Source organism: Acanthochromis polyacanthus, chromosome 4 (genome assembly GCF_021347895.1).
Source record: "Acanthochromis polyacanthus isolate Apoly-LR-REF ecotype Palm Island chromosome 4, KAUST_Apoly_ChrSc, whole genome shotgun sequence".
NCBI lineage: Eukaryota > Metazoa > Chordata > Actinopteri > Pomacentridae > Acanthochromis > Acanthochromis polyacanthus.
Window position 1 is genome coordinate 20102495 of NC_067116.1, and position 26175 is coordinate 20128669.

General features: G+C 40.7%; 1 protein-coding gene across 1 annotated transcript; it reads right to left on the reverse strand.

The window, feature by feature from the left end:
- Positions 1-504: 504 nt before the first annotated feature.
- lurap1 (leucine rich adaptor protein 1) lies at positions 505-21682 on the reverse strand. Its single transcript, XM_051947506.1, has 2 exons — positions 20911-21682; positions 505-7160 (listed from the first exon to the last, which is right to left on the reverse strand). The coding sequence occupies exons 1-2, from the start codon at positions 21124-21126 to the stop codon at positions 6276-6278; spliced, it is 1101 nt and encodes a 366-aa protein (XP_051803466.1). The 5' UTR covers positions 21127-21682; the 3' UTR covers positions 505-6275.
- Between the last annotated feature and the right edge of the window lie 4493 nt (positions 21683-26175).

The following is a 26175-nucleotide window of genomic DNA, read 5'->3' on the forward strand; positions in this document are numbered from 1 at the left end:
AAGTGATGGCTGTTTTTGATTATTTAATTTTCAATAAATTTTTATTTATTGTTACTTTTGTGAGTTTCAAGTGATTTCAGTGAGAATTGTGGGTTTTTCCTTCTTTAACTGAGGGGTACCAACAATTTTGTCCACGTGTGTATGTCCCAGTGCTTTATGTTCTAAACACCTTCAATCAATTACTGCCTGAAAAGGGCAGTGATGCTTCCCCTGTTTTCATCGCTGTCTGTGAAGCTATTTGGCAAAGCAGCCATGGAGTGCTTTGAGTGCTAATGGATCTGCATTGATAAACCTTTGTGGGAGTGCTGGGACAAATATTGATTAGAGATCTACATGAAAGCTCTCACAGCAGTTTACAACAAAGGGTGCAGTAGGTCTGGTTTTGAATTTCATTTCAGCTTTTTCTTGCTTGAGACAAAAATCAGACTGGAAAAGATGTTTTCAGGAGAAAGATCACGTAATCTTCCACTTTCCTGTCCGAGAAGCAACAACAGCACAAGCAAACCATTTAAAATATCTTTAATCATTGGGTAAGCTTGTATAATTTACATACTGCATAATATAGTTATCCACATCAATGAAAGTAATCAGTTAATTGGTTTAACATTTTCACTTTACAAAGAAAAAAATAACTCCTTTTCTCTGAACACACAGCATAACAAAAATAATTTAAAAAATGCATTGTACCATGAAAAGAAAATTAAAAAAAAACACACATTCCACTCACTCAAGAAAGATATCGAGTCAGCTGATCCAGTGAACTGCGGTCGATCTCTGTGGCTTTTACTTTTCAGTCCTCTAAGTTCGGTTTTGGAGCTGGTTCAGAGCACTCAGTGTGGCTTGTTTCAATTCACTTCCATTTCTGTTGACCAGTTTTAGTTGTGAACCAAACAAACGTGGGATTAAAATATAAATAAGATTCAAGGAAATGCTGTCAGGTACCTCAAGACCCACGTCAGCGGCAGAATGAATTGTGCTTGTGTGTGTGTTTGTGTGAGAGGAAGGAAGAAAACAGCAGGACGCTGGGAGTGGAAGCTTCCTTCACGCTGTGCGCTGCTTCAGCTCGCTGTTTGTCCCTCTGCTCTGCCTCTAGGGAGACACGACCAGTCTGTCTTTTAGCTTCTCAAAAATGGGTAAAACTTGCCAGCAGAAAGGCTCTTGACAGCATTTCAGGTGGCAAATAGAGAGAGTGTCTGAGCTGTATACTAATGCTGAGCAAGTGTGAAAAAAATGAGTGACAAAAGTGAAAATGAACAAGCCTCCTGTAAAAGGCTGACACTAAATGAGCATTAATTTGAGATTTCTGCCTCTCAAAGGCACTCATCTCTGCCTTTAAAAGTTGAATTCATTAATTAATTAAATTTAAAGGGGGCATTCAGCAGTGTTGGTGAGAGGTATATCACGTTTTTTTTTTAAGTAAACAAGAAAAGATGCTCAAGTTTTGTGCGTAGCATGACATGTTTAACTTAGATGTCAAAGTCGGTAAGACATATGAGATGATGTTTGGTTTGTGTGAACTTATTTTAATTGCCAATATGTCCCACTAAAGCACAAAGGTATTTCACTGGTTATAGTGAAAATGGGTAGATATAAGGTGTCCTTGATTGTAACTAATGACTTTGTTGTAACTAATGACTTTGTTAACAGGTAATTTTATAAATCACTTATAAACCCTCCTTTCTATTATTCTTTCTATTTTTGAAAGCATGAGTTATTAAAAACTATTAATTAAGCCATTAGTTAAAACCTTTGTATAATAAAGTGCTGCCTTGAAACCTGTGATCAGCATTTATCCCAAAATTTCACCTCACTTGCCGTCATCCAGAGCGCACTGCTACGCTGCTAAAGCCCTGCAGTAAACATTGTTTTATGTAGCCTCTCGAGCTTGAAGCCTGCTCGGCCTCATTGCCATGGCAACCGTGTTCATGTGGATATCCACTCGTCTATGTAATCACGCTGTTTGTCTTGTGCCCAGAATAGCCGGAGGGTGCAGGCACCTGAAGCCAGGGCAAACACATCACACATCTGATAAATCCCGGACATCGAGAGGACAGAACAGAAGGATTCCAGGGAGCTGATCTGCCCACTTTTATTTCACTTCACTCCCTCTACAAACTCTGCAAAGAGAGGAGACACTTCTTTCTGCTTTGACTGAAAGGTGTTTTCCACAAGCTTTCCAGAATCTTTGTAACACTTCCATTCGTGCTCATGCACGCAGCAATTATCATGACTCTTTTGCAAACAATCAGACCACAAGCAGCTCCTCCTGGCACCTCCGCTGTCAGCACTCATTACATCTATGCCAAGGAGTGTTTTAAAACTACGCTCATGTCCAAATTTAAACCTGCATGCCCACAGTGAAAACACATTAAACCATCATGGGTTACAGTATATCTTCAGAAAGACACACTATAGCTTGATGTAATGTGTTCTACAGGTTTGTTCCCTGCACTAAAATGCAGGGGGTTTTTTTCCATATGCCTCAGCTAATTTGGAAAGAAAACCACAAACTAGCAGAGCAGACGGGTTTTTTGGCATGCAGTGTTGCTTTACAGCCAACACATATGTTAAAAAGGGAAGGAGGTTTTACATGACTTCATGTCTGTACTGTGGTTGGAAGCTATACCATGGCTGAATTCAGAGATAGATAGATGCTCTGTTTCTATTCGGAGAAGAGAAAATGGGGGAAAAGGGGGCAGCCGATCGTCCAAATGTTCAAGGTCGAGTTTGAGCTCACTTTTCCTTGCTTGTCTCCAGGACTGGCCTGAAGTCGCTGTTCCTGCGGTGCCGGCTTTATGGTGCTGTCTTCAGCTACAGGGCATTGTGTGTGCATGATGTGTGTGTTGGCACCGACTGAGCGTTTCCATCAAAGCAGTGCGGTGGTGGAAAGTAGGATGAAAAGACAGGCAGTGGGAGGAGAGAGGAAACACTTCAGTGGCTCAAACAAATAGACATGTTGAGTTTAACATCTTACTGTAGCAGCGTGGAGGGAAGGAATTTCTTTACACTCAAACCCGGCAGGGCACCAGTTCAAATTGACTGGCTGGAGTTCACTCAAGGTAAAGCAGTTAACTCTTTATCCATCAATTTCAAAATGCCCTAAAGTTTTACTGTCCAATCGAAGCTCAGCAGCACAATCATCAACACTTCAGGCCAACTAATTTCTTAACTTAGTATTCCTTCAATTTCATAGAGGGTGCATTCAAAAGCCCTCGTGACACTTAGCACGTCCACTATGTGCAATTCTCCAAATGTGCACCAGCCTGATATCAGAGCTCGTCTCTGTTCTAAACTTTGCCCTCCAGCATCTCCAGCCAGTGTTATCCATCCTCACATCCTCAAAGCCTTTTGTCTTGCACTGTTAAAAGTGAAAAATATTGTTTGGAAATATGAGCATGTATTTTGTATGTAAACTAAGCAGTATCTTGTGTATGTTTATATCTCTACACATCAGCATACAGACTGTGTTGTTTCTTTATTTCTGTCTTCTATATGGACTATTACCTGATGAGGATGCAGTTTGCTGCCAGACTCATTACCTCAGTATGTTAGTTTAGTACCATTTACAGCCAGCGAGTGCAAATTTATAATTCCTCCCACAAGCTTTTTCTCTAAAGACGAGTAACTTAAACTCATTAAAAAGCCAGCTGATGCAAAATTATCAAGTCAGCGAGCCACAGCACAGATGATTAAATCAACAGCTGTGGAAGTTTTTATTTCAGAAAGGCAAAATCAACAGTTGGATAGAAAGGAGAAAAAAAGCAAAGCCTTAAGGACACAATAGGCCACTTCTTGTCCACTTCTGCTTGAAAACATGGACCCAAAAGTTACTGAGATCTGCCACACTGCCATTGTTATCACTGGAAACTGAACATGCGAGATCAGAAAACTTCACTAGTGTAGCAACTACATTAAAACTGTATCAGCTGGGTGGTGCAATAACTAACTGACAAAACAGTTTTGTTATAATGCATAAAGGTGATGAAAATCTAAGACCTTAAGTATGCTAATGGACCAGGACTGATTATACTTAACTGCAATGTGTCAAATATCATTTTTTGGCAGCAATATTAAAACTCTAACAACTCCTGGCCCTGAAAGAAAATGAGCTTGAGTAAGGGTCATATTTACCTTTTACGAGGAGCTTTTTAAAAAAAATTACACTGAAGCATAAACAGTAGAGATTATGTAATATGTTCCCCTCGGTTTACCAGATGTGCTGCACTATCCCCGCACCATTAACGGGACTAACTGCTAGACTGGTAGGAGGTGTAGCAACGCTGTGATGAATGAGCCAAAAATGTTTGAAAACCTTTGGGACTCGTCTATTCTTTTTTTTTTTTCGTCTATTCTTATGCAAACCTGACAGGCCAGCTGTGCTCATAAAGGCAGCCAGCATCTGTCTCACACACACACACACACACACACACACATATCAAACACACACCATTTCCTCGTCAGTAGTGTTGTCGTCTATTGAAGAGCAGACATTATTATTAGATTTCATTTGCTGAGAGGAGGCTGCTTATGTAAGCAGGCAGACAGGCTTTTGAGAAATATTGCTTTTCTTCTCTGATTGTGTTCGGCTTTTCCACGCATTTCCCACAAATCAACCAATAAAGCTTTCAGCACAAGGCATGCAGCATCCACCCAGCCAGCACAACACGTTTACCAGTCAACACTCGAGAGGACACACACTATTGGTCGAGCCATTTGTACACACAAGAACAGGCTAGGAGGAGGCAAAAACAACAACAACAACAAAAAAAACAAGATCAAATCAGTCAAAACACTCAGATTATCAGAACAACAGTGCAGTCATCTCATCAGGGGAAAATACAGGCATATGTAGTTCAGGTTTACACCAATCAGGCACGACATCTGCTTTAAAGAAAACTAACACAGGTTACCAGAGCTGAGAAGAAAAAATATTCAGCCATGTTCAGAAAACTGCCTACAACCAGTCACAACTAGTACCTGAAGCACAGAGCAGCTGTACTGTGATTCAGCAAATATACAATACTGCAGGTGGTTGGTTAAGCACTGAAGCTCCACAAAGACACAAATGCTAACAGCAGTACATTATTTCAGTGACCTCAGTGCTTTGTCTTCTATGTCATTCATAGCATCTACTGCTGAAGGGAAGTGTTTGCAGAGAAACACGCTCAAAAATGTCATAGTAACACTTGCTTAGTATTTATTTTTCACTTTTTTTGGTTAATACTTCATTAGGTAATGCTGTCTAATACCAGAATGGTTCAGATGCACTGGTTAGGAATAGGGGTCTACACAATAAATTTGTATTTGGAACTGTGATGGGAGGCTGAGTAAGGTGGGTTTGGTTTCATACTATTACTACTATTTCAAATGCAGTACATTAGGCCTCATCAGTGCTGCTGATTGTGAGGTCTGACAGTCATTCCCAACCTCAGGGTCGAAAACCCAGATAAATCTGAAGAGTATGGAAGAAAAATAACTTCTCTACACAAACTTTGGTTGTTTATTTTGTCTAAGTTTTGCATTTTCTTGTGATTTATTTTCCCTTTTTCAACTCTAAACCCCCGTTGAATTAAACAATCCACAAAGCAAATTTCATTATCTGGTGAAACTACACACAGCACATCACCACAATAAGGCCACAACCTGTAATAAGAGTGTGCAATTGTCTGATTTCAAGGGGTTGAAACAATAAGAAAGGTTGGGAATCACTGTCACAGAGGATCCAAATAAAGTTAAACAGCGAATAGAGAGAAGGTGATAGTAAGCATTCTTTTTTGTAGAACCTCAGAGTATTTTTCTAGGTAATCTAAGAGAGTCAATTTAAAGTTGGTGAAGTACATGCCAAACAATCTGAAATCATGTTTCAGCTCTCTGGTAGATAGTCTCACTGTGCTTCATTCTAAGGAAAATAAAATGAAATAAAATAAAAAGAATATCAGGGAATGCTAAAAAGACCCTGAGAAAAACTAAGACACAGGATTTTAAAACAGATTTTTCCTATGTTTGTGTGAGGCAGCCCTGTTCAGCTAAATGTGGTCAAAATCCTGTCATGTGCATCCACCTTAATACTGACATCAATGTTTTATAGAAAGTTAGTGCAGTCACAGGAGGGAACCAGACAACAAACACATCATTGTCTTTCAGTGTCTCTGAAATTTCACTATGTGCATTTGACAACAGCAGTTCGCTCTCCTTCTAACCTTCAGTAATCTGGTCTTTAACGCTGCAGAGGGAGTGTTCAATAGTGGCTTTAGTCCCCTCTGTGATTATCCTCCTCACAAAAACGTCACATCTTCTTGCGACTGCACCCAGCGCCAGTGAGCATCATACTCGAGATGCATTTTACCGTTCATTTTGCATGTATCTAAGTCGATCTTTCCATTTTTGTAAGGTTTGAGTTTGGGGCTCTGGTTGGTTCCCAGTTTCTCGCTGAGGCTGGAGCGAGTCGGGCTGCCTGTTTGTGTGGCTGGTTTCTCCAGGACTCCATTAGCCTTAATGGCTTGCTTCTGGGTGCTTTCCTTAAGAACTGGGCTTCCCTTATCCGTCTCTGGAGCCTTGGTCCAGACGGGAGTGTCTTGCTTGGGGCCCTCAGACTTGGTTTGGGTAGAGCTGACGGGAACTGCTGGTTTCCCAGTTCCATCAATCTCAGTCCCAGCACTGCTGACTCCATTCACAGGTCCACCTCTCACCTCTGTCCCATTTCCGACCCCAGTTCCATTCTCATTTACCACAGCTCGAACCCCATTCCCAGCCCCAGTACCAGACCTCACCCCTACATTAGGTCCTGTCCCAGCTGCTGTGACCGTGGGGCCTCCAGCTGTGCGGCTCCCAGCGGTGGCCTCTGACACCAGCGGTGTGGTGGAGCAGATGACGGACTCCGAGCTGGAGGGACAGTACTCGTCCATGTCGTCCGCCAAGGTGTCCAGGTAGCTGCCGATGGAGATGTTGTCCAGCTTGTCATTAGGGTCCTGCAGGCTGCTCCAGGAGCCCCTCCAGGAGGTGTCAGGGCCCTCGCCCAGGCTGTACTGGCTGCTGGTCAGGCTGCTGCAGCGGCTGGTCAGCGTGCTGCGCTCCTCCAGCAGCCATTTCACTGCTTCGATGCCCTCATGGACCGCCAGCAACTGTTGCAGGATCTTCACATCCACCGAGCGCAAGTGGGCCTGTGGAGACAAGAAAGGAGACATTCTAAAATTACAGCTAACACGCATGGTTATTTTCACTGTGGCCATGTTTTGATAGCATGTAATGTGCAACAGAAAAGAAAAAATGTATACATGAGAACTAAACAGACCTTGAACCTGGACGCTGAAGATATTTATTTAAAGCAGTCAGCTTTGGCTCCAGAGACAAGTGCAAACACCATTACAATGCTATTAAACTATTGCAGATTACCATAATTGGAAGAAAGACACAACAGACGCTGACAGATTGAGTCTACAATACTCAAATGGGAAACAAATAAAGTAAAGGTAGAGAGCGAACAGGCTTACAGATGGAAATAACAAGGAAATATGACCGACAGTGACTCTGCGGGAGATGAGAGATGGAAATTTGATACAGTGGAAAGTTTGACACATTAGAAAAGAAAATCAACAAACAGTTTCAAATTCCTTCAGTGGCTTCAAACTGTCTTTAAAATGCCCTGTGAAGTTTATTTATTCATGATGACATCTGGCAAAAATAAATAACGTAATAATTACTTCAGAAATAGCAAAAATTGATATCTTCTAATGAAATATGTGTGCAGGAGGTTGAAAAAGCTAAACGGTGAATAAGAGGGAAAAAAAGACTGCGGTCATGGAAAATTCCTCCCCAGAATACATTCGCAGAGGTCTGCAGTGAAGTGCAGGACCACGAGGTGATATATGGCACCAGCATTCAGAGCTCAGCCTGACCATATCCACTGGTCTCTTTCAAAGCCTAAGCCTTTGATTTTTCGGTGTTCCTCGGTTTTCTCCACGTGTTCATTTTTGTCTTTATTTCTTTCTCTTGCTGTGAGCCCGCAGACTGTCAACGTCTCTTCTCTCTTGAGTCTGCTGCAGCTCTGTTGTCTGGAATCCTCATTAAAAGCATTTAATTTATCGAAACATAAAGATATTTGTGTATTTTGTCTAAATTCTGGCACAGACATTTTTACTATGTAATTAGATTTACACACGGATATAGTTTTTTTTACAGCATAATTAATCCGCATTTCTTATCATTGGTGAGATTTCAACAAAGATTATGTGAGTGTTTAGATCCTTGACTTAAAAATAGCAACACTATGTTCTAAAAAGTTCTATGTTCAAAATGAAACCATGTGAGACCTGCCAAATGAATGTGTGAAAATGTTCACTATTTGTTAGAAAGTGGCCTTTTCTGATTATCAGTATGCTTTTTGAAAGCCAGTTCCCAATGAAATCAATTAATTTAACATGTGCTATCCATGATGCTCTGATGCAGTTGAATTTCTCTATAAACAGCACTATCTGATTAGCTACTTGTCTGAAGGAAAAAGCTATAAACACCAAAGGATAATAAACAAAATTTTTAATTAAACACATGTAAACATACTTAAACCAAGACATTCCAAGTTTGAAGTCTCATGCTACTCTAAATTTTGACACCAAGATTTTCATTTTTTCCACAAATGTACTGCTATATTGGTTCCCAATCACAGTTATTGGTCTCCTAATTATTAGTATTGGCCAGTCAACCCCTAATGCTAATTAGTTTAACCAAAAAAGCAACATATTTTATGAGAACATTGAATATTTTCTATGTCGTATCTTAATTTGTAGAGAAAATTGTCTTCTGCTGGATAAATGTAGTGGCAAACGAACAATACTTATCCTTCAACTGCCAAAAACTACAATTATAAAGTGTCAATAAATGGAAAGTAAATTACCTTAACAAAAAACTAAATTTGTCTGTATGGTAGTGCTATTCAAAGCTCATGGTAGTTGAGTAAATGTACTGGATTATATTCCAAATGAGGATTTTACTCAACTAGCTTTTACAAAACTCACAATCTTATGAAGATTTGAAGCTAGCGCAGTCAGAGATCACAGGTGAGAGTAAGACAAACATCACATGTTCATTGGACAAACTATAAAGTGGACATTTTTTTTCCAGCATGTGACTGAAGAACAGCACATATAGCATATTTTTCAATGATGTGATGAGGCCTTAAGCCACCAAGACCTTTGCCCTTTGACCTCTTGGAGTCTTTGTGTAGCTCCCTTATTTCCTATAAATCAATAATATAATGGAGAGGAACTTATTGATTGACACAACCTGCCAAGCTGCTTCTTTGTGGGCTGTGCATTATGTTAGCACTGATGGTTGAACCTCCAGTGGAGTGAATGCATCACTGTAGATTTTATCTTATCAGCTGTGCTCAAAACAACCTACAGGAAAGCAAAGATTCCACTTCCTCTCAGTGTGTTTGAGAATCAAATTCTTCCATGTAGAAGGAAAACGGTGTGTGAGCAGGAATAAATAAGTCTCATCCATCATCTCTATGAGTAGGTGGCGGTTGACCTTTGAATAAACCAGTTACCATTCAGGACAGCACCACAGGCTGCTCATTCAGTCCTCACCAGTTCAGTGGTTTCTCTTCATCTTTCTCACTGTTATGCCAAACTGTGGTTAGACAAGCTTCACTGCAGGAAGCTGATTTAGATCAGTGGTATCCAAGATCAAGATTATGTTCATTTTTTCACGACTTTGCTCTATGTTTTACTTGTTTTCAGTAAAACAATGGCCATATTTAGCTCTTCAAGCCTCTAAAAATCTTTCAAATGATGCAGAGAAGGAAACGCCTCCTGCTCATGACTCATGCCCACATTCAGGCCATGACCTTTGATAAACGGTCACAAGAAGCTTCACTTCAAAGTGTCAAAACTCAGAAAGGCTGGAAAGACTCTGTAAATGACACTGCATGCTCAGATAGAATACAAGTGTTTTGGACTGTGTTACTTAAAGACTACTATCTTATTCATGCCAATGTTTTTCTCAGTTTCTCAACTGCCATCACAGCTGATGTCAGTATGAGTCATTCACAACTAGTTCCTTACGCTCAGTGCCTTGAAACATTTAAATAGATTGCTTGTGTAACTTGCAAAACACTGTATTGACTTCCTAAGGCTTCCCCAAACCTAAACCATAACCACAGCATGTCCAACCCCAAACCATGCTTAAACCTAATCCTAACTCTAATTCTAATTTAAACTCCCAAAAAACAAGTCTTTGTCCAAAATTACATAGATGACTACGGCCTGTGGGGACAAAAATTTTGTGCCCAGTAGGAGAAAAGTTCCCACAGTGTAGCTGAGATGTTTGGCGATTTACACAAATAAACACAGACGGCACACTTCAGCTGATAACACGATGTTTTTTATAGTAGAGCTTCTTTACTAGAGGAGAATGGAGTTGTGCGGTCAATGTGGTGCAAATCTGCTAATGCCAAAGTTGCCAAAGTACACTGGCAAACGCAACTCTGTCAAAATGAGGGAAAGCATGAGGTCAATGACAATCGTTAAATATCAAATTCACACTTGTTGTTTTTCTTTTTGGAACAGAATTATGCAGCTCCATAAATACAAATCATATCATTGCAGGGAGGAGTGCCACATGCCGAGGAACAGAAGATCAGCAGTCTGTATGTGTGGCTCTAAACTCGCTGGCATCCTGGCACGCAGACATTTGGGGTGGAGTTCAGGTTTGAGGTTTCTGGTTTGCAGAGACTGAGTGCCTAATGAGGGCGGCAACAAAAGCAGCTCCGTGTCTGTCAGCGCTGAGGTGGCACAAAGTTAACGAAGCTCAGTGCTCCACCAGTCTGCTGAGCTATCTGAGGATAGAGACCAACTGAAATAGCTGCCACACCTCAAAGTTCCTGTGTTAATAGGACGGCTGCAGTATGAGTTTATGTCTCGTAAACGTAACCCAACACATGGCTCATGCTCAAAACAACAGCTTCCAAAAAAGCGAAACATCTGAAATAAAAACCTAAAATAAAGAAACGTGTAAAAGCTCATCCATCAGCAAATCAATTTTAAAACACTGATTAGCTCTTCAACTGTGCTTCCAAATGAAAACATGCAAATTTAGCCTTTAACCAATCTGAATTCATTTTTAGCAAAGGATTAAGAATGCCTTATCTTTGTGCCAGCGCTGGAATGCTTCCAGTTTACATTCATGCCAAATGTGTCCTGCATTGTGTGTTATCTTGTTCCCAGAGGGATTTCTTTCATCTCCATCATTTTCATTATTTCAAAATTGACTGCAACTTTTAATGATCCAATGAAATCTAAATTCCTCATTATAGAACGGACTGTCAAATAATGGGATGTCAAAAGGTCAAACTGGGCCAAAAGGTTTTTTAACAACAGCAGACAGGATGAGAAGAAGCAGGTCCAGGACCATACAGGACCGAAACATCATTAACCATCTATTTGCATTTTTTTTAGGCAAACAGATTTCAGTTTCCCCACTGAGGCATGATGCCAAGCACCACATGGCTGATCCATAGGATTCTGGAAAGCTCATTTTCCTGCCTTTTATATCTGGTGCACAATGAGTGTGTGTGGTCTGCAAACACATCAAAGCAATCATTTACTCTTAACAACAATTCTGTCAGTAAAGACAAATTTCATCTGGTTTTGGATGTTTGTTGAATAATTTGTTCTAATGATCTTCCTTTATAAACTGTTCCTAGAAAGTGTATTAAGTCAAAAAAGCAAATAAAATTGAATGTACTACTGGATGAATGAATATGTGAGTGAAAATGTACTGCTACAGTGAGCATTTCTTTGATTCTTTCACTTTTGGATCGCTTTAAAATGTATATCATTAGCTTTTTTAACCATTGAACAGCAACTGAAAGATAACTTTTAGGGATTTGCCAGTCAGTTCAATAGCTGAAAAAACACACTATTGATAAATCAACACTGAAAATTTGAATATCAAAAAAAAGAAGGAGAAAGATCCGAGGCACTCCGAGTTCCTAAAAGTCCTTTATTAATACATGGGCCGTCCATGTATTAATAAAGGACTTTTAGGAACTCGGAGTGCCACGGATCTTTCTTCTTCTTTTTTTGATATTTAAGTGGATTTTTTCCACTAGATCCTGAAGAGCACCCAGTATACCTACTTCTATCCACTGATGCACTCATCTTTTTCTTGTTTTTATTACTGAAAATTTGAAGTTCTGGTCCTTAGATGTGCCTCTATTATACATGGTGTAACACAGCTAAACTGGAGTAAAAACTTCCAGCACTCAAGATATCAGCACCCAAAAGGAGTAGACGATCGACAGCAACACTTGAGCGATCTCCTCTGCATGAGGGAATAAAACTGTCAGTATGTTTCCTTCCTTGACTTTCACTGACCTACTTCTATCTGTTTTAAAATGTAAGCAGCCAGCAGAGAACCATGCGAGGACTCCCAAACAGCCCAAAAAGACCTTCAATGTCTTCACACCTAAACATTTTCTGACTGCTGGGAGCTTTGCTATTGTGGATAATCTGTTGGACTTTGGTTTTCTGTCAAATGCTAGTTTTACTTGGACACTTTCTTGGAATGTGGATTTTGCGGCAAAGGAAATGCTGGCGCAGTGTTTTGGATCACATGTTCGGACCACAAACTTTGTTTCTTTTTACAGGCAGAGAGGTTGCTTCACAAGTCAGAAGAACTGCAAATATGGCTGCTGCAAAATTCTGACACAGTCTGGGTTGAAAAAAACCCCTTAAGATTGATTTGTGATCGGCATTGTTCACAGACGTTTTTGCCATTTGCCACGTCTTAGCACAAACTCCTTATCTTGAGGGATTTAGCTGCTTCACAACATTACAGAATAGCTCTAGTTTAATGCAGCTTATCTTGATTTTGTTGTTTTTGCCATCATTCTTATCTGTGATAAAAAAAATATTATTGGCTTGTTTACAACCTGTCCTCAGCTGGTGCCTCTTGTTTCTTGCCTCCATCTGACTGTATTGCTGTGATAATCTCATCAAGTACAGAGTAAAAGAAATGAATCATTCTTTCAGCATTGATTTAGATATTGCAGTAGATAGTTATGCAACAAGGCCCTCTAGAACACAGCCACTCATTAGTGATGCTGTATGTTGTGATAAGATATCCAAAGTCAAAGCGTGATCCGTGACACAGACTCATCCATGTGACAAAAACAGCTACCTGATGTCGCACAGCTACCTGACAGGCTGCTGAATCACCGCCAGCTGGGACTCACTAGTTATCTCAAGCAACAGCAAAATAAACACACACTCTCCCTCTCTCGTGTCCCCTGGAGTCCCTGTCTGCTGTTTCACCTTCCCAGTCTAACTCGCTGCAGACTCACACCGTCCTTGCAGAGTCCCTCCAGTCTCCATTAGACAACAGAAGGTCGGCCCTGGCTCTCATAAACCACAAGCAGTTCCATCTGTCTGCTTTCACCTCCGAATGCTGTGTAGAATATCCTCTCATCTTCATTTTTCTGCTTTTTCTTTCTTACTATACATCATACATGTGTTGAATGGCAACACCTCCAGACATGCGAGTGACAACATGTATAAAAAGAAAACATTGACTTGGATGTGTTTTCCTGAGGGTTCGGTTACTGTAAAAGAGGTCCTTTCAGGCACATTAATGTTATGGTTACGAGCAACAAATCTAGACTGAGGGGAAGTGAAACATATTAGATAAGATGAGGGGAGCTGCAGGTCGTTTGACGATGATTTAATTACACAAAATGCTGCACTGACTGTGACATTCGCGAGGAATAGTCAGTATCTGGGCAGACAGAGACGACTGAGATTAAATGGACTTGATTTTGATTCCCCACAGCTCAGCTCTGCACTCAAAGCTGACTTTGCACTGACATTCATCTGCCCAGAGGTGGAAGACAGAGATCGAGCCTGACAGGGAAAAGCTACAGAGAGCAAAAGGGAGATGTGGACAAAAAAGAAGAATGACATTCTCAGGCAATAACACAACATTTGCCCTTTGATAGCTTAAAATACAGGTGCTGATCCTGAATAAAAGCAGATGGGCTGGTATACAACAGGCCTTTAGTGGAGGTGTGTGTATCTGTGTGTGTGCGTGTGTGTGTGTGTGTGTGGCGGACTGCCAGTCTTCTGTGGTTGTAAAGGAGACTCTGTCCAGTAAATCTGATTAGATCAATGGAGATCGTGTCTTTGATTAGACAGCTGGAGACTAAAACTGCTCCCACAGAGATGAACAGTAGCTTCGAAATCATTAATAGTAACATTTTTCTGCTTTCAGCTCACTTTTATAGAAGATTTTCTCAACGGTGCTCAGCTAAAAGCCCTAAGAGAATGTCTATTTTATCACTGAAATGCACCATCTACACATCAGACCTCTTTATGTCTTTGGACACATTACTGCAAGAATTATGATCAAAATTAATACAATCAGCTGTGCATCTGTTTCTCAGTAACTATTTGACAAAGCTTTTGTTGATATTTGTATGTAGTTACTCATCTTTCTGATCATTTGTTAAGCAAAACGGATAAATCTCACTTCTTCAACATGACACTCTTATTGTTATATATGATTGTATATGGCTGTAACTAGCAATTATTTTCAGTTTGCTTTGAGTTTATAAATGTCAGAAATTTGTTTTAAAAAAAGTCAATCAGTGTTTCCCAAAGGCCAAGATGGCATCTTCAAATGTCTTGTTTTATCCACAACCCAACAACATTCATTATGCTGAGGTTAATTGTCCATAAGTATGAATGTGAGTGTGAGTGTTTGTCGCTATATGTAGACCTGTGATAGACTGGTGACCTGTCCAAGGTGTTCCCTGCCTTCGCCCTAAGTCAACTGGGATATGCTCCAGCCCTGTATAGATAATGGAAGGATGGTTTGTCTGACTCCCATTCGGGAATTCAAGCTAATACCGTCGGTGTGTGTTTGTGCTGTGATAGTTTACATCAGAGTTAGGCAGCGTATTTGCTCCAGTCAAACATACATTGTAAGTAGTATAAGAAATGCAGCATGACATCCTGTTTTACTTGACAGTTAACAAGAGGCAGAGCAGCATTTCATTATTTGCGGTGACACTGACAACACGGCCCACACACATACACACTTGATCCTACAGCAGACAGATGCTGCAGCCCACTATCACCAAGCTGTGTGGTTACAGATACAGAGTAGCAGATGAATCAGGAACAGAAGGGCCCACACAAACAAAAATACACAGCTAAAGCAAAAAAAAGAAAAAAAGAAGCAGATGTTAGCCTACTCCTTGACACCTTGCCTGTAAATGTGGATCGAATGAGCTTATCAGCATGACAGGAAGTGCTAAAAAGCCCATAACCAGGAACTCTGCTAGTCTGTGTGCATGACTGTGTGTAGAAGAGCTTTTCCATTTAGCTCTACTCTGCAGACACTCTGCACATGCATTACGGCACGTCTTACTAAGCAGATTTCTGATGAAAGTGCAATGCTCACATCTCTTCTTCTGCACTCTCATCACACCACCCCACTCTCACAGATGAATGAAACAACCACACAGTCACACACGCAGCAGAAGAGCATCCTGGCTCTGGGCTCAAAGTTTCACTCCCCTCCGGTTAGGAGGCGGCTCTTCATCACTATCACCTCTCTCTCTGCCCTCCCACCTTCGCAGCAGGCCTGATTAATGATGAAAACTATTAACAAATCAGTCTGGTCCTCTGCTCTCGACAGATTTGTGGAAACTCTGGATGCTTTGTGGATCCAAACTGGGCACGTTGGTCAAATATACACTGGGGAACCGGCTGACATCAGTGTCTGGAGGAAGTGCAAACTAAAGGTCAGCTTCTCTGCAGCTGACAACAACCCTGGATCTCTCTTCAATGTCCACCTTTTTGGCAACTTTGCAACTGTTATTATTCTTCCAAAAGATATTGGATAGTGGAAAAAACTGAGAAGGATGATTTGTCTTTGTGTTATGACAGTATTTAGAGCGCCTCTCCAGTTGTTGAATAAAACCCTTGAAACCCATGTCTGTGTCAAAGCTACATTTTAAGAAGTTTTTTCCATGAAAGTAATCCCTTCCTGCCTAAAATGGATACATGTAGCTCTACACTGCTACTCCCTGTGTGGATCTCCTGTCTCTCTCTGCAGCCACCTCTCCTCACTCGCAGTTGGAGCACACCAGCTCACCTACGACTCTGTTCAACCACTATAAAGCTCCTCTACGCTGCACAATGCTTTACTGGAGTATTTTGGCCATACACACTGAAACTGGAAACCATTTCTGAAAAAGAATAATGATACCAAAAAGCTTCACCTTGCAAGTAGACAGGATTGGCTCCTGGGTTACAAGTGAGACCCCAGAGGTCTGAATCCATGTTTTCTACGCTCATTGATATTCTGCAGTTTCAAGATTGAAATGCTTATCAATGGTGTTGACTGTTAGCTTCACCACTGACATGTTAACAAAGTAAAAAATGTGATTCACCCCACGGGAATCTTTAAATATTTGCTCTGTTTGGGCTGACAGAAGAACTGTGATTAAAGGTCAAAAATTTAAACCTTAAAATACTTTTTTTAAACATAAATATGATGAAAAATCAAAACTTTTCCAAATTCAATCTTATCTCAAGTCATTGACTTAATTACACTGTGTCCTTCTGGTTACAAAGTCACAGTAGTTGGTGTGTTTGGGAACTTGAACTAGATGTCACCAAAGACATATCCATATTACAGGTATTGATGCTCAATTCCGATCTGATGCTTCACATTAAGTGACATGAATTCCAATCTTGAGAGAATACTGTTGCAAACCTAAACCGCTAAACATGTGCAGGTGTAACAGAGCCATATTCATACAAAAATAACTAAAATAATGTCATATCTTTAACAGTCTTCACCATATGTCCAACAAATAGCCACATTCCCTGTCTCTCCATGGACCTCATATCTGTTGTTGCTCTCCACCATGTTTACTTTTAGCTGGCGCTGAGGTGCAGACACACAATAATGACAACAGGCAATATGTGACATCACATTAATTCTGCTCTGACTATTCTCACAGTGGTCATATAGGTGGAGGTCTGATATGAATCAGATCTAAAACTACAGACGCAAGTGTCCCAGATGTGAAATGAAAAATAAGAGATTCACTGGATTTGGGCCAGTTTGGCATGTTATGTTTAAGTATTTATTCATTCTGAAGTGCTGCTCCTACCGCACAGGTCTGTATGCATGTTTGGAGGCATGCAGTGTGTGGACATCACAAAGTGGGACGCACACCATGGGCTGCTTTTCATGTTTCATCCACTGTATGATAAGATGGGTGAACCCAATGTTTTTGGAAGCAGAGGTGATGTTGCCATCAGTATCTTGGCAGTGCCTTGCCCCTCTGAACTCCCAGCTAATCAAAAAATATGCAAGAAAGTGGAGCATGAGTGGAGCTGAGGCCGGTCATACAAAGATCTCTGGGGAAAAGACTGTCCTATGACGGCATCCACCTGTCATTAAAAGCAGCTTAATTATGCATTATCGTAAGCCCTAATATAATTTTAAAATGTGAGTTATATAAAAATTTGTCCCCCATACAGTTGTCATGAACAGTGATATTGGCTGTAGAGATCAAAACAGTTTTTTGCACTACGCTGTAAACATGTTTATTTCTGCTGTAATGTTGGGCATTTTAACATGGGGGTCTATGGGGACTGACTGACTTTTAGAGTCAGCCTCAAGTGGCAATTCGGGGAACTGCAGTTGTTGGCACCTTGATAAGGGTGTCATTGTTTATAGCTATAGAGGTTAATGCTTTGTAACATCACAAAAAGCTGTCATCTCATTGGGTGGACACTGAACAGGATCTCTGCCAAAAGAATCCATATCAAAACCTTTCCAAGGCGACTAAAGACTGGCCAAGATGATGCAGCTTATTATTCATTGGCTACATAAACCAACCTAACATGTACACATATAGCATAGGAAGTCTGTTTAAAAAGAAAGCAATGTAGCAGAAAACACCAAACCATCTATGTCCACATTCCTAAAAGCAACAATGCAGCTGATAATGTTTCTTCAGGAAGTGTTCATTTACACTATGGGAACACACTATTTCTTCCTCACACCCTCACACATTCCCTTCACTATAAGCCTGCGCTACAGCCCTGGGGTGAAATGAGCTTCTATTTCTAACACGTGACCACACTGATAATGTGTTTTGAATGTCTAAATGAAACCAATGTGTTCTGGAGCAGCTCTCTCAGAAGACAGCTTGCTTTGTTTGGGACTTTGGTTGTGGCGGTGCATGTGCTCTGTGTCATAACCACAGACTGGATGCACGCCTGCATCTGCCACGGGAATGTACGGCATACATGATCACAGAGGTGGAAAAAAAACAACTGTAGAGTGGTGCATTACTGCTACAGACCTCCAGTGTTTGGAGGGAGGTAGGGTCTATGTAAACAAGAAGACAGAGAGATATTTGTTTAGAGGAGCAAATGAACTGCTGCTGCTCAACAGGACATAATCTTCTTTCAAAGTAAAGAACAGCCTCGGCAGAACAAAAGAAGGAGGTGGTGATGATTTAATATGCAAAAAGCAAATGCAGTCGTAAACTAGAAAAGCACTCGGAGAGCGCAGACCTCCACCAGGCCATCTGTTTGTCTGTCTGTCTGTTTGTCAATTGTCTCTCAATTGAGAGATCTCTCAATTGTACAGAGTCCTTCAAAAAAATCCTGGATCCAGATGGTGATCCGGATCACCTCCAAAATCTAATCGATTGTTACTTTTGCTCTTCCGGACATTCTGTAAAAATTTGGTGAAAATCCATCCATGACTTTTTGAGTTATGCTGTTAACAGACAAACAGACAAACAGACAAACAAACTCCGATGACTACATAACCTCCTGGTGGAGGTAAATATGTTTCAGCGAGATAAGATACCAATACGCCACACCAAACTAAGGCCCTGTTTATACAGAAATACAAAGGTGTCACAAGTAAAAAAAAACAAACTAATTCATATGAAAAGCGTGGGTGGAGTGTGAACCACCTGACAATAGTAACAATGTGCAGCTACTAACATGGTGAGAAGGACCATGAATTACTGACTGTGATGATTTTACTCAAGAGAATCCAACTAAACAGATCACTTTCACACATTTTAAGTAGTAATCAAATATATCCTTAATTGTCATGAAATGTAGATTCTGAATTGCCTTTTTATACTATAAGTGTTCTCTGTTTAGTCTCAAAATGCAGGTGGAGATTGTCAGCTTGTTTGCTAATATGCGTGTACGTTAATTTATATCTGTGACAAATATTGCATTGTATATATGTAATACAATGTAATGCAATACACCTTTACTAGTATAAATGATGTATATGTAGATTCTCAGTCATCCATGTCACGCTAATCATTCATGTCTCTGTAGAAAGCAACAGAACTTCTCTGTTTGGTTCTTGAAGATGTTTCACCTCTAATCTAAAAGGCTTCCTTAGTTCTATACTGACTGATGGGGAGTGTTTATTATCACCCCAAATCACATGGCTACTGGCTCATCAACAACCCAAAACTCGTGTGTCAAGTGTTGAATGGTGGTGAAACTGCCAGGTGAGAGAGACACACAGTTTGAGAGAAGAATTAAGGAAGGCAATAACATAAAACTAAAACAGCCATCTCTCGATTGAGAAGGTCTGCGATACCACTTATCGCTTACTTGTAGCGCAGTCTTGAGATTCCTCCCCAGACAGTTTCACCACCATTAACACATTGGACATCCCTCACCTGGAAGTTTCACAACCAACTCCTGGAGTGAGTCTGGAGCAATTAACAGGCCATTAGTGGCGGGTCAGTAAACACCTGCAACACCTCACTACTCAGCTAAAACTAAGGAAGCATCTTGGATCAGAGAGGAAGCATCTTTCAGAACAAAAAGAGAAGTCTAGTTGCCTTCAACTGAAGCACTTTGGATTATTAAGAATTATACCAATGCAACAGGAAAAGAATACGACAAAAGTGTTGACCGAAAGTGTCACACTAGGGATTAAACTTGGAATTATGGGGCACATATTCTTGCTACTTAACCATTATCATGCTACATGTGAATGCAATGTGATAATAAACATAAATAAACAACGTTAAGTTGCAGCGCGGGTTCATATTTGGGGTTTTTACAAACTCGAAAGCATCTACTGGCAACCATAACGCTTAAACGTGTCAACACCAGTAATTAAGAAATAGCTACAAATAGCTGAGGTTACCTGAGGCCTGGCAAGTAGGCGCCCCAAAGCACTAAGCAGTCCTGAAGCAATATGCAATGGAAAGGTCACAAAGAGAAGAAATGTAAAATTCTTGGCATCTAACACCTTAGAAATGGAAGCTTTTCTGGCTATTTTACAAGAACACTGACATTTCGCAGGAAGCTCTTCTGCCAGCTCTCAGTGCACAGTAGGAGCAGGAAGGAGCGCTGGAGGACATCCCTTTGGAGAATACAGCATGGTCATTTATTCTCCACTGTCAGCAGATGTTAAGTGGTGCTTTCAGGCTTCACACTACAGACATTTGAACCTCTATCCTTACTTAATGAGGTTTAAATTATTCATTCTGTGATTAGAACAGAGCCACAGAAACAAATGAGAATTACATATTGGGAAAATTAGAAAATCAGTCATTCTGGTGTTATGGAGTACTCACTGTTCCCTGGTTAATGCATATGTTTAGGAGTCATGTGCTGCGTAATTGTCATAAATCTGAGCAATGATGAAGTGATCTGCAGATACACTGGTGAATACAGTGGAGCAGAGCTACATTAAGCTGCATCATTATGACAGCTCAGTGAATGACACATCCTGGAAAACACACGCACACGCGTACACACACACACACACACACACACACACACACACACACACACACACACACACACACACACACACACACAGTCCTCTTACCATCTCCATCTTCAATTTCCTGATCTTTTCATCCAAACTCTTCCTCCCTGTCTCCTTACTGGTGTCGTGCGGGGCGGCTGCCAGCTTGGCGTCTCCCCGGAGAGAGGACGCCTCCTCCCGCATCCACCTGAGCAAACCCTCGGGAGTCTTTCGGCCGATTTTCACCTCTATGTCTTTCAGATCTGGGATGGTTTCGCTGGCGGTGCCTTCATCCATCGTTTTGTTTTGTTTTTTTTGCGCGTTTAAGCCAAAAAAAAAAAAAAAAAAAGATCCGAAGGGCAATTATTACGTCCTCCTTGTTTCTTTGAGACTGTTGCCTGTCAAGCTGCTGGAGTCACTTCCTATATGATTGTATGGCATCCTATGCGACTCCTGCTGAGTTGGACTGCGCCAGAAGCGGAAAAAACAGTTTAACAGCGTAGTTAATCCAGCACAATGATGCAGAGAGGAATTCTTGATCGGACTAGTGTTTTAACTCTGTCATCATCTAGTGTCAATTTGATGCAGCTCCTGTATCTAAACTGATGATCATCAAGTTAAAGAACAAAAAAAAAAAAATCCAATTAGCTGTTTATTTCCAGCGGCTTGTTTATCGTCTCCTCTGCAGCAGTGAGCAGCCTGCAGACTGATCTAGACTCCGCTGTCCTGAGTCTGATGTGTCTGGTTGGAAATCCCGACACTGAGCCAGACTGCGCAGATTCCACCTGCATGATGACAGCGACCAGCAGCCGCAGAGTGGGAGAGGAGACCCCACACCGTCAATGTCCCCACACTAACACTGGTCTGCTTCCTGCAGTACATTCAAAATAAAATTTGCCTACTAAACACGTTGGACTGGAGTATCGTGAACTACCAAAATAAAACAACAGTAGCGGAAGGCGTGCCGCACCACAAGTAGAAAAAAACGCAGAAATAAATGAAACAAAAAGAAAATATTATTCATGAATTAAAAATTACAAGAAAATTTTGATCTGAGTGGATGGCATTGGTTTTATGTCTATTTCTGTAGGGTCATAGGTTTAGCTAAAATTAGTGAGATAACTCCATAGTTAAGGATAAAAGTAGCCACATAATTAAACTAGTTAATTCCATTGTAAGAACTCAAGTATTAGTCAGGAATAGATATATTTCAAATGCTTGTTTTCCTTGGGTTTTAAGTCACTGAAATGTAATTATTTAAGTAACTTGACATAATAAATAGCACTGTGTGGTTTTAACCCCCAATGTTTAAACTTGGTAGGTCAAATGTGTTACATACTGTAAGCAGTGTTGACTTGTTTGGTGACTTAAGTAAAAGTAAAATAAGAGGATTAATTTTACAAAAGACTTGAAGTCTATAAAAGGGAAAATGCTTTCATAAATCTATCTATCCATCCATCCATCCATCCATCCATCCATCATCTATCTATCTATTTAGAGAGAGGGAGGGAGAGAGAAACCTATATGGATGATAAATTAAAGGAGCGTTCCCTGAACAGGAAAATTCAATACAAATCAAATCAAAGATATTCTGAATGATGACCTTTATTCTGTGATAAAACATTTCTGTCTGGATGGGAGTGGTTTCTTCCTGAATAACCATGCCCTCATTCATTGATCCACGGGGTACAAGCGGTCACTGAAGGGCTCGATAAGTATGAAAATTATGTCAAACATATGCTAAGGCCTTTGTAATTACCACATCTTTTGGACACTGCTATCATAAAAAACATCAAATGGGCAACTATATTTGGAAGAATGGTATTAGTTTAGAGGGCCAGTCAGGAGGCAGTAGCACTCTAGTAGCACTACTGCTCAGACTCACCAGCACAAGATGGCATCATTTTTATACAAACTTTTTGACAAACTTCAGTGGATTAATTTTGTCTTTGTGAGACATTGGATAGCTTTACCTCCATGAGAGAAGCTTAGAGGTGAAATTACACTGTGATCAAAGTGCAAACAAGTCACAAACACAAGAAATATGACCATAAACTGCATCTCTGCTCTTTGGGTTGGTATCAGGAAAGGCCGAATACCAACGTGTGTTGTATTAATCCACCTCACACTGAAGTCTAATTGAACAGCATCAAAGGGGAGGGGGATTGTTGGGTTTCTCTCAATAATATTGTAATAAATAAAACTGAATTAAATTAATCACTGTAATGAAGTGTGACGGATGCCTGTTTTACGAAAGGCTATCAGATTACTTGTGATACACTTACACACACACACTGAAACTGCGTCTCTACATCGCAACTTTCTTCCTGCCGACACAGACACAGTCCAGACAAATTTTTCCTTAACAGGCCAGGACCTCCTCATGTGGAACTGTGGCTAAGAAAATATCTCAGGTTAAAGCTTGCGGTTATGAGACTGACGTGTTGGAGCTGTTTTGGGTCAAAGAAAATTAAATGCCCGTGTCAGTGGAAACAGACATGGTCCGCTAGTAAAGTCAATAGGGGTGGAAAGAGCATAATTTTACCCCCATTTTCTTTACAGCTTGGGAGGGGAAGCAAATCTACACAGACAAAGTCAACATGGCTGACAAGACCAGTTTTGAAACTGAAATAAAACAGGTCATAAATATCATGAAAGATGTTTGATAGTCATCCTTTTTGTCCTGTGAAGAGTTACTGAAAATGTTCCATTGTTATTATATATGTCTGTAATGCACAGAGGCAACACAGAGACACACTCACTGCTATAATCTGCAGTCAGGAAAGACCTCTGGAGAGCTGAAGAGATGCTTTTCACAGTGAACACTCATTCAGACTGCCAGGGAGAGGCTGACTAAGAATGGAAATACAGTTGTAGTCAACAAGATTGAAGTGGCTTAGAAAGGCAGGGGATTTTAAAATCTAAGCATTAACAAGTCTGTTCCATGGAAACAAAAACGGATAAGGACGGAGTCTCTAAGAGGGGAGGGATGGAAATGTATATCAAATATAATAACAATGGCTTAATAGCTGGATTCCAAAGTGGAAATGGATTAAGGCTGTCTAATTCGGTATGATATGATATGAAGACAATGCTTGGATACCAGACTAAGACGGATTTTTTTTATTTAGGGGAGGAGATCATATAATACACACTAGATTTTAAGTCCACCATTTAACAATGCCATGAACCAGCGTTACACACTAATAATGATGGTTTAACAAAGACTGAGGAGAGCTCAGCTTGAAGGGAGGGATAGGAAGGTATAAACTCTGGATTAATGAGGCTTTCCTGTGATCCTATGATCCTTTGTATTCAGTGTCAAATCTCATGAGGGGCGCCAAATTTCCCAGCTACAGTCCTGTCAGTGTAACCATCATGTCTCAGCAGAGATGGAAGATAGAGAACTTCGATGCTTGGTTGCTGCAGGGTCTTTGGCCTCTGGTTAACCTGTGTTTAAGTTCTGCACAGGGAGGAACGAAACATGTTCTGACACAATGATACACACAGTTTAGTTGGGTGGCTTTCCATTGTCCTCCCTGTTCGTCTTTGTATGCTTTGTATATGTTCAGCTGCTTTTCAAATGGAGCAGACAGGTTCATTTAAAATGTTCACCCAACTTAATCTGAATGTAATCTTTTGCATTTAAACCTTGCTTTTAAAAAGCAGGTCTAACCCAAGTGGAATTTGAGCACGATGCTTTAACAGCTGGAAAACAAAGCACAAGATTGCACAGGGCTGCAACATTGCCGACAGGGTAGGTTCCCCTTGTACCACCAAAATAGCACCAATCCACTGAACCACAGACCTCAGAGGGTGTCATGTGTTGTCTGAAGGGAGGACATTGACAGTAGATTCTTCCTGTGGATTGCATTGTGGGGTCTCCATGGACCAGACTCGGCACATGCCACGGATGAATGACTGGAGATCTTGGGAGTTTGGAGTCCGAGTCAGTGTTTTATGGTCTTTGTCATGTTCCTTGCGCTGTTCTGAAGCATTTTCCTGCTTGGGGAAGTGGCTGGTGTTGGGCAGTGCCATGGGGATGGGGGATGCGTAGTCTGTAACAGAGTAGCATCTACACAAATGCCAGGACTCAGGGTTTCTTAGCAAAATATAGCATCATAACAAGATCAATGTTATTTACTTCATCTGTCAGTGATTGCAATATTGTGGCCTATCAGTGTAGTTCTTCACATTTTGTTAAAACCCGGATGTTGTATATATCATAAATGAAGGCCCAGATGAATAATAAGTAAAAACAAATTCAAGAAAGACAAAACTATTGACAAAAATACAAGTATACAAGTTCATTCGACCATTTTGTATTTTCTTAAGACAAGAAGTTGTTTATTCCAAGTGATGAAGTCCAGAGTAAAAATGAAGTTGACTTGAAGTATGCATAACAGAGACAAATCAATGAACAAATAGCTGTCCTGACGATTTTGCAAGCACATTTTAGACGGTCCCCAACTTGACCTTGTCAGCTCCCATCTTCTTTAAGTTATGCAGTTGCAAGTTCAGTATCAGTGTCAATAGGTGAATGAAAATTAGTTTTAAAAAAATGTGGATGCTGCTTATCAGATGCAGTGTCCATTCTGTATATTGTTATAATATATGTATATTTTTACCAGTAATCAGTAAAAAGTAAATCAGACACCAAAACAACTAAGTAGGTTAACAAGGGGTTAGTTCGAAAGCAAAAGGACCTTTACCAGCATGTGGTACACATATCCTAATCCTTCTTTAGAGGGGAGTAAATGGTGAAGGCCACAGGGATTATTAGGGGTCAACCTCTCTCTAATGATACCTTTGTTTTTGTCTCTTAGCTGCTGGAATGTAAACATGTCTTTTGAACTGGATCATTTATGAACCAAACACTGTAAAATTCTGTCTTTGGCTTTGAGGGTGCAGAGTCATACAAACACGCATCTGTAATCATTATGTTACCATGCAATCAGCCTGGTATCCACGATGACCACCATGGCAACGGTTGTTGAGAGCAGAACATTTTCAGATTTCTGCACACCCACATGGTACAAATGGAAAAGGGCTGCCCACTGAGGCAGATCTACAGCACTGAATTCACATTTTGCAACACATTCTGATGGCAACTCTATCCATCAAGGCAGTTCTGAGGCAAATGCCTTTTTCAAAGTGTGAGGTTTGCATGTTTGTCTCCGTATTTGCATAGGTTTGCCCCAGGTGATGCAGTTTCCAGTCCCACCAACACCTACATGTTTAGCACTAGGAATACTGCTGCCATTGACCGGTGTGTCTGTACTGACTAATTCCTTGTCAGAAGGGCTGTGTCCTGAGTACAAGGCCGAAGTACAATTCAATTCAGAC

Bases quoted from the DNA above. Each gene is read 5' to 3' on its own strand.
- lurap1 (XM_051947506.1), bottom strand. From the start codon at position 21,126: ATGGATGAAGGCACCGCCAGCGAAACCATCCCAGATCTGAAAGACATA. The intron at 7,161-20,910 runs GTAAGAGGACTG...TTGTCTCCACAG, and splicing joins GGAAATTGAAGATGGAGATG to GCCCACTTGCGCTCGGTGGA.